Source organism: Gastrolobium bilobum, unplaced genomic scaffold, assembly GCF_033153095.1.
Source record: "Gastrolobium bilobum isolate Gb01-03AN ecotype WA unplaced genomic scaffold, APGP_CSIRO_Gbil_v1 utg10696, whole genome shotgun sequence".
Taxonomy (NCBI): domain Eukaryota; kingdom Viridiplantae; phylum Streptophyta; class Magnoliopsida; order Fabales; family Fabaceae; genus Gastrolobium; species Gastrolobium bilobum.
The window spans coordinates 114,848-126,378 of record NW_026899284.1 but is presented as its reverse complement, the minus strand read 5'-3'; the positions used below and the strand labels follow the sequence as shown (position 1 = coordinate 126,378).

The 11,531-nt window shown below is 36.2% G+C and overlaps 1 protein-coding gene across 2 annotated transcripts; it reads left to right on the top strand.

The window, feature by feature from the left end:
• The first annotated feature begins 3,677 nt into the window (after nt 1-3,677).
• Nucleotides 3,678-10,296, top strand: LOC133289193 (lysine-specific demethylase JMJ13). 2 transcript variants are annotated; one of them, XM_061487077.1, is made up of 11 exons: nt 3,678-3,766; nt 4,970-5,312; nt 6,543-6,699; nt 6,786-7,005; nt 7,128-7,181; nt 7,263-7,342; nt 7,454-7,731; nt 7,841-8,236; nt 8,539-8,957; nt 9,080-9,358; nt 9,525-10,296. In XM_061487077.1, the coding sequence occupies exons 1-11, from the start codon at nt 3,764-3,766 to the stop codon at nt 9,867-9,869; spliced, it is 2,574 nt and encodes an 857-aa protein (XP_061343061.1). In that variant the 5' UTR covers nt 3,678-3,763; the 3' UTR covers nt 9,870-10,296. The 2 variants fall into 2 exon arrangements, with proteins under 2 accessions (XP_061343061.1, XP_061343060.1); XM_061487076.1 differs by having other exon boundaries at nt 9,077-9,358.
• The last annotated feature ends 1,235 nt before the right edge of the window (nt 10,297-11,531 follow it).

The following is an 11,531-nucleotide window of genomic DNA, read 5'->3' as shown; positions in this document are numbered from 1 at the left end:
TTGACAATGAGGGTTTGAGTTTGATGATACTTTTCGTTAACTTCATTGAAATATGTATTTTATACTTTGATATTTTGATACTTTAATTAACTTGTGTAATATTGACTTGTGGATATAATTAGTTGAGTTATGTTAAGTATATTTTAAATCTTTGAATGATTGATAATTTGATTTTTTTTGAATTTTTCATATGAAATATATATTTATATTTGTTTAATATATAAAATCAGGTCAATAAAATGATCCCGCTGCTCCCGTTAAACCCGCAACCCCTAACTTCGGCTGAGTTGATGCCGAGCCAAATTTGTAAACACTATTCTTAAGATATTAATTATTTTAATTATTTTATTTAATATTTTTTTATCAAGTTATAATAAAATATTTTAAAAATGGAAAGGGGTATCTAACCTCTTTTTATAAAAAAAGTTAGCTCGATTAACTCAAACGATTGTCAACGAATCTTGTTTTACCATGGATGCAGTGCATGACACCTAAGAACCCCGATCAATAATCCATGTGCCTATTAATGCTTGGATCTAGCTAGCTGCCACATGTTCATTTTCTAATCTAATTGCCCTAATCATTCCGTTATTTTATTCATTCATGTTTTATCTATTTGGATATGTACTCTAGGGAAACATGTCATTGATGAAGGTTCAGCTCAAGTACTTTTAATTTAAATCGGTAATATAAATATACTCTTTCAGATAAGAAAGGGAGTAATCTAAATTAAAGGAAAGTAATAGGGTGGGGTCTGCTTCATATACAAAATCCTTTTCCTAAATTTGCCTTTCTTGTCTTATTTTATGACCAACTTGGGACTTGGACCAAGTGACTGAAATTCTCCCACGGAAGTGTCATTCACCCTATTTTGGGTCATTTAACTTCCAAAATCGCGGGTGCTTTGGAATTAGACACTCCCCAACTTCCCCTCTTAAAGGCTCCGATGCTTACCCATCATCATCTATTCTAGCTGCCTCACCTCACCTCACTTTTGTAGCTACCCGCGATAAATGTGGCATCATAACTCCCCTGCTTCTCCTCAATTATCTCCTATCCAATTGCAATTCCTCTCTGCTCCGATCCCATCCTCACGTGGATTACAAAAACAAAAACAAAATCCAACGGCTCTGAATTAACCATTTTACTCATAATTCAGAAATCAGAATCTACAATGCATCTTTCTCTACTTTCTTCTTTTTATTTTATTATATATTGCCAACTTTATTTAGCGTATACTCCATTCAAATAATTAATTAACCCTTCCGTATGTTTTTTATTATTTTTTTTATTTTTTACCTGTAAGTTGTGACAAAGGCTGGTTGGTTCTGCTGTGGTCCCAAAGAAAAGGTCAATATTTTTTTTTTAAGTCACAGCACAAAACGTACGCATTCTAAAAAGCGATAGGTATTTAAGTGAATTCGCCTTGTTCTTCAGGCATTTTGGTCAATTAGAGAACTTTCCAGAAACAGAATCTTTACCCTTACTCCTTCAACGAAAACCTAACTGGCCCTGTGGGATTACCAAAATACCCTTCATGCTTCAGGCAGACACAGGTATTACAAGCGAGTATCCACAACCTGAGCTTACACGCAAAGCAGGGAAGCTTCGCCTCAGGACAGTCATAATGATAAGTTTCGTGTGCCCCATACCCATTGCCGCATTTATTGCGTGCCACTCACTTGAATTATTTAAAAAAGGGAGTTTTTGTCACTTCATGCTCTGCAATACCATAAAATAAAAATAAGAATAAAAATAAAAATTTTCCTTTAGTTTTACTAATTCAACGAAATTCCAACGAAAATTCAACCCTAGCCGGGCTCAGAGAAGCCGCGTCGTGGACCGTAGAAAATGGTTTACACTAAAAGCAAGTTTTTTATAAGCCGAGCCGCCAAATAGACCATTATCAAAGCTTCGTTTTCGCTGACTCTGTGGAATTCTAATCATTAGCCCAACCTCCGCGTAACAAAAAGCTCAAATAAACAAACCAGCCAATAGAAATAGGAGAGAGAATTCCACCGGAACCGTAAAAGTGAGTAAAACCATTACCACATGTGGTTTTTTTTTTCTCTCTCTGTGTAAATATTTTTAAATAATTTTTTTGTCAATAAAAGTCGCCACTGCATCACCGAGTAAAGAATACTTAATACCTAATATTGAATATGTTTAATTATTTAAAAATATTAAATGCTTTTTTTAACATTTATAATATATAAATGTTTTCGTTTTCGTTTTTATTTAATTATTTGATTATTATTTATTTAAGCAATAGTCATATTCCTTACCAAATCCATGTCTTTAATTTATAGAAATAAATAAGAAAGTTCCAAAGTAAATAGCCAATTTGCAGCACAGGGAAGTCTCGTGAGGTGGGTGCTATGGCTGGGTCCTATCGTGCCCTTTGCTATAGGATGGGACACCTTGAGAACCCTGTTGTAACCGCCAGCTAATTCCGTTCTGGCCACCACCCCAAGTGACACAGAAAACCCACGAAACCATACCCTTATCCATGCCGCGTGTATCCCCTGCTCAGAACAAAACGCCACGTGTTGCCTCCAGCTTGTCCTTTGGAATTACGCTGGGTCACGCATCGTGGTAGTTCACTTACATTACGAAAGTCACTTCGCATGTGACGAACCCTTCCAAAACCCAAAAACACCCTTCGTGCTTGCGTCAACGGGATCAAACCGAACAAGGAGAAAATCGTCCTTTCGTGTCCAAAAGCTTAACTAACTGGAAGGTAGGTGAGAGTTATCCAGTACAGGTCGGCAGTTGAAAAGAAAAAGTACACATGCCTCTGGGGCTTTCTGATTTGATGGAGTTCATGTACTTTGACGGTTCTAAGTAAACGACGAAGAAAATCAACGGTTCGATGTCAAACTTGTGTATATAATCAACCCCAGTCTTATCGCACGTGATCATTCCTTCTTTCCTGCCACTTTCTTTATCTCTGACCGGCACAGGAGCCAGACCTCATTGATAACACCGTCCTCCTTAAGTTACCAAAATACCCTTCATACCCGTGCAGTAATTACCGGCTCTTCAATTCTGTACCCGCCAATAAATCTTACTAACAGTAACGGTGATTCCGTCATTACACCGTACGGAGAAACCTTAAACCGTGTTTACACCCGAAACGCGTTTTGGAATTTGGACGGCAAGTTTTGTTTTCGTTGAACCACCTAACAACCACCACACCTCTTCTCCTCAAAGTTTCTTTACTTTAATTATTTTTTTAATTTAAACAGAGAGGAAATGAAAAAAAAATTAAAACTCCATTTATATTTGTGTTTTCCGAGCTAATAAAGCGTTAATTATTTTGCAGTATAAAACTATAAATTATCCCTTACTTACCCTTTTTCGGTTTTCTAAGCATTCGCTTATTCTCTTTCCTCATCCACTATTTCTCTCCGTTTCTTCCGTCGCCGGAAAACCTCTCCCGTCCGCCGGGAAACCGCTTCTGCTCTCTTCCGTGCCTCCGGAGAAAGCTCGTCACGGTCTCCCGATTGACACGTTTGCATTCTGTCGCAATTTGCCGTGGTTGCTCCTACCAGTTGCTGGATCTCCCTGTGGCGCGGTATAAGCCTTGTACTCGGCGTTCTACGAGAATGTGGCGAGCGTGGCTGTCTTTCGAGGCTCGCTCTTAATCTGCAACCTTCAGGATCGTGATTTAGGGTTTGGCTCTGGGATTTGGATTTGGTCTTGTGATTCCTTGTTCAAGTTAACGAAGACGGAGGCCTACAGGGAGCGACTTCGTAATGAAATGGTTGGTCAATCGTGCTATGTTGAGAAATATTATCTGTCTCACCTTCATATATGTTCTTTGATGCATTAATGTTTGAAACTCTCTGCTAAATGTATTTTCCCCTGGTTCATCTTTCAGATCTCGGACATTGTTATACTTTCTTACGGTTTGGATACGATTTCTATTGTTTTGTTAGCCTGAACGATGATTTTTTAGATTAACACTGCTTAATTTGAAGTTATTTTCTCCCCTTTTTCTCTTTCAAGTTCAGAGTGTGGTACAATTCATGCTCTTGATGGATGCTTGAGGTGCATTTTGCGAGCTGATGTTTTTCCTCTAATAAATAAACCATAGCACTTCTCTGAATTATTTTTAAAAAAATAGTAAAAAAGGAACACCGTTCTTCTCTTTTTCTTTTTCCTCCTCTTTCTAAAATAGGAATTTAGAAAATTTAGTTTAATCAAGGATTAATAGTTTTTCCGGGCCTATCTTTTTCTTTCCTTTTGTGTGTGGTGAAATTTATACGGTTAATACTACCTTTTGATTGATTGGGTCATTCTAAGGTGGAAAATAATGATGTTGAGAGGAGTAAACTTTTCAAATTTCAGCGCATGCATTTGTTGAATGTTCCTCTAATATCATTTTTGTTGACCCTTTTGAGTTGCGTTGTGCTAAATTCCGGTTAAGTTTTTTGCCCCTCTTAGCGGTTACTTTTTCGAATGAGTGATTTACGTTTGTCTCAGATTGCAAATTTGACGTAGCTCGTAATTTTTTTTTTTTTGACTTAGGTTGCCTCGTAACGAATTTCCTATTAATCTAGTTATTTACCCCTCAATGGTAATATGCCAAAGAAGCTTGTATTTATTTTTGCCCCATCATGTGTTTGGTTTTTTTGAGTTCAAAGTTTATTCCTTTCTCCCTGTTGAACTACATCCTTTTCCAACTGGAGTGAGCTAATGCGTCAGAAGTGATACTTTTACATTGATACACCTTTGGTTCATTTCTTGAAGAATTACCGAGCAATGCTTTGCTTGACTTTTTGCACCTTAATTCAAAGTTCCAGGGACGCTAACAAAGTATTTGCCTCAGTCTGTTCATCGTTGATTATACATCTATGAGTTTCACTTTATTGTGACATAAATTTGTTTTCTTTTGTGCATTTAACTTTATTTTTACATCTAATTACCTGCCAATTTGAGTGTGTAATTAAGAAAAATGTAACAGGTGGAAAGAAGAGTGTGTTTATCGAAGGAAGCTAGGGATGGGTTAGAATTTTTGAAGCGTAAAAGGCTTGATCGAGCAAAATCCATCGCTGCTGCAGAGACAAGTATTGCAAACATGATGAACAGAAGTGGAGGAGATGCTTTAAGAGCTTCGGCATCATGTGGCATGAGATTGCATGGTAACGCAGATGCCTTTTCCAAGCGGAAGGTAGATAAGTTTGACACAAGTGATCTGAAATGGACTGATAAAATTCCTGAGTGTCCTGTTTATTCTCCAACAAAGGAGGAATTCGAGGATCCTTTGGTTTATTTGCAAAAGATAGCCCCAGAAGCTTCTAAATATGGTATGGATTTTGGTCTGTTGGATCTTTTATTTCTCCTACTGTGTGCTCACTTTAGTATTTTGCATTGATGTTATATTGTTAAGTTAGTAAACTAGGGCATTGAAAGATGCTCAAGAGTCAAGACTAGGCATTCTGATATTTGTGTCACTTCTTAAATCCAGCTTTTGGGTGTATTGGGAGGTTGTTGATTGTTCGTAAAACAAATCATTAAATGACGAGGATAAAGTATTCTGCAAACTGCCATACCCATATGTTCATAAAGTTATATCCTTTAATTAAGTTAATTTCATTAAAGCAACTGTCCTTTTTACGAAGGTGGTTAAAATTGCGACTTTACTCTTAAGGTTGCATGATCCTGTGAGTTTTTCCCCTATCAATGATCCCGAGTACAGTCAAGAACACAATCTGATGTGGTCTTGTGGGATTGTCAAGCTTGTTTGTAGGGTCCCGATCCCACCAAGCTGGCAAAAGGTTCATTTTGAACCAATAACCCGAAAGTCCACTCGAGCCCTAAGCCCATTCAGGGATCTCGCAGCCAATCTTGAAGAAACATATGCTAACCATCTCATTTCAGGCTTCTGGTGCTGCACTGCATTTTCAATTTACGTTTAATTAAGTTTTAGTAATATCTTAAAGGTTATTTTTCTTATTTTATATTGCGCACGTGCACACTCAGACATATAATTTTGTATCCGGTTGTATCTCAATTTTGACTGCCTTGCTTTTTAGGAAATTCAATTGTGGTCTATGATGATGTGCTTTTGGCCTATATACAAATTGTAGTTAGTGGGCAGTTGAAACGAGGATGATCATTTATTTTGTAGCTTTAAAAACACACTATTTTTTTAAATACTCCAAAAAAAAATAAAACAAAAAGTCAGAGTAACTTACGGACATGGTGTGAAGACAAGATGCTAGCTAAAATGATTTTCCTCCCTGTCTTGTCTCCTTCCTTCCCTGGTGTCAATACTCAATAATTGTTTTCATTTTCCAAGGTTTTCTTCACTCCATTTTTTCATAAATTTTTGGTGTATTAATGAGAGGATTATATTCATAATTTGGAATTTGAAAGTAGAAGTTGATAATACAACTTAATGACATGAAAGTTGCCTCCTTTCATGGTATATATCTTGCCTTCTTTTTTGTGAGAGTAGTAGATGAAGATGAAACCAATAGAGTGACAGAATTGTGACCTAACTGTTTTCCATTGGAATTGCTAATAAATTCCAGGTATATGCAAGATTGTTTCGCCTTTGAGTGCTTCTGTACCTGCTGGGGTTGTTCTAATGAAGGAGAAAGCAGGATTCAAGTTTACAACGAGGGTGCAGCCCCTTCGCCTTGCTGAATGGGATACTGAAGACAAAGTCACGTTTTTTATGAGTGGAAGGTCAGTTTCCCCACACTGTATGTTAATATTTGTAATGTCAATTATATTATTACTTTTGCTGAGTAATGCATTTGTAATTCAATCAGAACCTATACTTTTCGTGATTATGAGAAAATGGCAAACAAGATTTTTGCCAGAAGATATTGCAGCACTGGAAGTCTTCCTGCCACATACTTGGAAAAAGAGTTTTGGCATGAAATTGGCTGTGGGAAGATGGAAACTGTTGAATATGCATGTGATGTTGATGGCAGTGCCTTTTCATCTTCTCCCGCTGATCAGCTTGGGAATAGCAAATGGAATTTAAAGGTGTTAATTTTACTAGTTTCTTTATTTGTTGAAGAGGAAATTATTTTAACAAAAATATGGTTCTTGCTTTTTGTTTGGTATCCTAGTTAACTTACTGAACACCTCCTTTTCTATGATCTTAGAAACTTTCGCGGTTGTCCAAATCAATTTTACGGCTCTTGGAAACATCAATTCCGGTATGGCAATTTCATACGTTGGTCAAAAGTCATTTTTTGTACTATACTATTCCACATGACTTTTATTGGGTTTTATTTCAGGGAGTAACGGAACCCATGCTATACATTGGAATGCTGTTTAGTATGTTTGCATGGCACGTGGAGGATCATTACTTGTACAGGTAAATGCTCTACATATTTTCAATAAAATACTGGATGACATTCTCCCAAGAAGAGAGTTCCTTCTTTAGTTGTTTATTTAATGATATTAAGATATTATATTGTTATGACAGCATTAACTATCATCACTGTGGGGCATCCAAAACATGGTACGGTATTCCAGGTCATGCAGCTTTGGATTTTGAAAGAGTTGTAAGAGAACACGTGTATACAAATGATATTTTGTCAAGTGATGGGGAAGATGGAGCCTTTGATGTTCTACTGGGGAAAACAACACTATTTCCTCCAAATATTTTGTTGGAGCATGAAGTCCCTGTCTACAAGGCTGTTCAAAAGCCCGGGGAGTTTATAATAACCTTCCCTAGAGCATATCATGCTGGCTTCAGTCATGGTTAGATAGCTCATTTCAATAATTTAGTTCCAGGAATAATATCTCACTTCATGCTCCCAACCATGTGAAATAAATAAATTAATGTTGCATATCTTCATTAAAATTCTAGGTTTCAACTGTGGAGAAGCAGTGAATTTTGCAATTGGTGATTGGTTTCCTTTAGGGGCTATTGCTAGCCGGAGATATGCACTTCTTAACAGGGTTCCTTTGCTGCCCCATGAAGAACTTCTATGCAAAGAAGCAATGTTTCTTCATACATGCTTGGAACTTGAAGATTCAGACTTTCCCTCTTCAGACTTGTTTTCTCATAATAGCATTAAGATTTCTTTTGTTAATTTGATGCGTTTCCAGCATTGTGCTCGATGGATCCTTATGAAATCTGCAGCATGTATAAGTATCTCTTCTCATTCCCATGGCACGATTCTCTGTAGCCTCTGCAAACGTGACTGTTATATAGCATATGTTGACTGCAATTGTCACAGTCATCCTGTATGCCTACGCCATGGTAAGTTTTCCTCAATGCTATAATGTGTCATTTTGAGCTTGAATTTGGTTAGTTGCCTCATGCTTGTTTGATCCCATGCTATGCATAATACTACTTTTTACCATATATGTGGTTATCACATCAATAGCCAATTGCTTCTAAATTATCCTGTGGCATACTAATGAGAAAAGCATTATCTTGATTCTCGACCATAGTATAAATTTGCGGTCAACAATGAATTTTTCACTTGATTTATTATCTTTATTGCATGTTTGATGATACAATATTCTCATATTTAATCTCTTTAAATTGTGACAAGTCAGATATTGAGTCTCTTGACCTCATATGTGGGAGCAAACACACTCTTTATTTAAGGGAGGATATTACGGATATGGAAGCTGCAGCAAAGATGTTTGAACAGGAAGATGGGATATTGGATGAGATACGCAAGCAAACAAAAAGTGACCAAAACATGTATTCTTATCCTTTGCCAAATATGTTTCAGAGAGCTGAAGCAAATGGATACTCACCTTACTGTGAGCTAAAACTTGATTCTGTTATTGAATTTTATACAACTCCAGTGCTATCAGCAAATAATCAAGAGTGTGGTACACAAAGTCAATTCGTTTTCAGGCATTGCTCTGAAAATTATAAACCAGAAGTGTCTGAGGTTTCCTTTTCTGCTGCATCCACTCTTTGTTCTCTTTCAGAACCTCTTGAGAGCTCCACTTCTTCCAAAAATGTGAGTCCGATGAATATGGTTTTAGAATATTGTCATTACATATTATTGCATTGGGATCTGAACAACTATTGTTGATTAGTGAACTAAAGCCCTCTCCGTTTATTCTTTTATTCTGCTAGCAGGCCGAGGGGAATACCAACTTCAATTTAGGCATTATTGATTTTGAAGAGTTTGGTGAAAGAACATCGCATAGTGTTTGTGAATCTTCACTATCCCCTGCTCTGTATCACGAAAGCTCGGCTAAACCGCAGGGTGATCTTCATAAATTTGACACGAAGCCCATTGTGGATAGCGAGAGTGATGATTCTGAATCAGAGATGTTTAGGGTAAAGCGCCCTTCTTCTCTGAAAGCAGAGAGGAGAAATTTGAATGCTATGTCTTCCAAGCATTCGGAGCAGCAGGTATGTCAGATGATTCGTCAATGGTTTAATAGGTTCATCATATATGTCTGCTGTCTAGAGATTTTTTTCCTAAATTTCCAATATTTTCCATCTTCGTAAATTGACTATCAAATTTTGCTATACTTATGCATGGACCATGATGACATATTGTAATCTATATGAGCAGGGACTTCAACGATTGAAGAAAGTCCATCCTGAAGAAAAAAGTGGGCAGCCAATGGATTTCAGCAGAACCAACGGATCAAGTTACAAATACAGTCATCATGTTAATCGTAAAATTGGTGGCGAAATTTCCTCGAGGGACAGATTTGCAAGGGGTAATGGCATTCCCATTTCTGTAAGATACAAGAAGTTAGGCAACGAGGAAATGAGCAGGCAACGAGATCACCACAGGAGAGATAGGATGCATCAAACTTTTAGGGAACAACCTTCCTTTGAGATTGGGCGGAAGCGCCTTAAAGTCCGAGGCCCATCGTTTTTGGGCTTGGAGAGCAGCAGCAGATTGAATTGAAGTTTCAAGTTGCCTCACTCAAAATGATTGCGGAACGCCATCTAGAATCTGACTTCGCTAACTTCATTTAGCTAATGGGCTTTCTAACTAGACAGAGAAAATCCAAATGATTGATTCAGGAAGCAGCGGCGAGATATTAACCGAATAGGATAAGAATTTACATTCTTTGTGCAGGCCCAACATTTGGGTAATCTGCACGGGTGGTGATCGTTTGGGTTCTCGGGCCGAGGGGTTTTTCCAACTTTGGCGGGTGAACCTGACCTGCAAAGCTAGGACTTAGAAATTGGTTTTAGTGACTCTTATTTTTATGTAAATTTGTTTTCTTCTGATAAGTCGTTTAGGTCTTGTGAGGAACGTGGGTCTCTCCATTGTTTTCTCATTAATTGCTATCAGCTGCTTCCCCTTTTGATGTTAATTCATTCTTTTTGTAGCAATTGGTACCTTGTACCTAAAACTACTTGAATAAAGTTCAAAGAAATTCCTTATTTTCTCTCAATATCTTCTTTCATCATTTGCTTGTTATGCCGATCAAATTTAGTGGCAATGACAGTTCCTAGTTGGTGATTGTGAAATTGTTATTTCAACATCTGTTGTATGCGTTATTGTTTTACATGTTACTAATTGTTATGAAAGTGGAATATACGGCGGCTAAGAATAACGCCATCATGTTTCTAAGGGGGAAGAAAAAAAAGAATAACGCTATCCACTCTACTCCAGAAGATATCATCGAGTTGACTCGATGCAAAGATAGTTTTTTAGTCTATAAAAAATGAACAATATACCTTTCTCAGTAGTAGGACTATTGGAGATGAACCAAGAAAAAGCAATTAGCCTTATATCATCACCTTTAGAAATATTCATTCCTAAAAATAAAGATAAAATTAAGTTAGAAGAAGAAATTGACATAGATAAAAATATAGAACAATTTAGAGAATCTACATTAAAAATATTAGAACCCAAGAGATTATGTGAAGTAGAAAGATTTACTATGAATACATGTTTATTCAGAAATTATTGTGAAGAACAAGTATCATGTGTAGGAGATCAAGTAGTTATTTTAGATTGTATGAGTAAAAAGGCAAAATAACAGTTATAAAAGTCACATAAAAAATACATACAAACAAGATTATTTATTATTGGTGTAAAATGATGAGTAAGAAGTAAAACAGTATGTAAAGTATTAGTAACTCTTTTTGATAAAAGATGGGGAAGAGATATAAATAGAGCTTTAATTTCATAATCAGAAGTAGCTTTAAATAATGATGTAGGTTTATTTTATTGCACTTCTAATATGACTGGTTTATTTTTTGCACTCCTAATATGACTTTATTAATAGAAGATTTTTGTAAGAATATTGAGATAGGTATACGAACAAAAGGATTTGAAGAATTTAGAGATGGAAGTAATTTAGTAATCACTATAGGATTTATAGGAAGAACAATGCAAAATATTAGTATAAATTACAAAATAAATATAAATGATGTGATAGAATATATATTAAGTAAACATATAAAAAATGATAAAACCTAAAGAAATTCCTTCTCAAGAATTATCAGGATTAGAATGGAATATTAGTAAAATTTTTGAAGATAAAGAAAATGATAATATATTAATTCCAGAAAATGGAGTGTTTTATAATGATAATAGAGGAGATACTTATGT

What these genes read in the sequence shown, in the direction of transcription:
- LOC133289193 (XM_061487076.1), top strand. An exon ending in ATAGCAAATGGAATTTAAAG is followed by an intron (nt 7,006 to 7,127) that starts GTGTTAATTTTA and finishes CTATGATCTTAG; the next exon opens with AAACTTTCGCGGTTGTCCAA. An exon ending in TCTTGGAAACATCAATTCCG is followed by an intron (nt 7,182 to 7,262) that starts GTATGGCAATTT and finishes GTTTTATTTCAG; the next exon opens with GGAGTAACGGAACCCATGCT.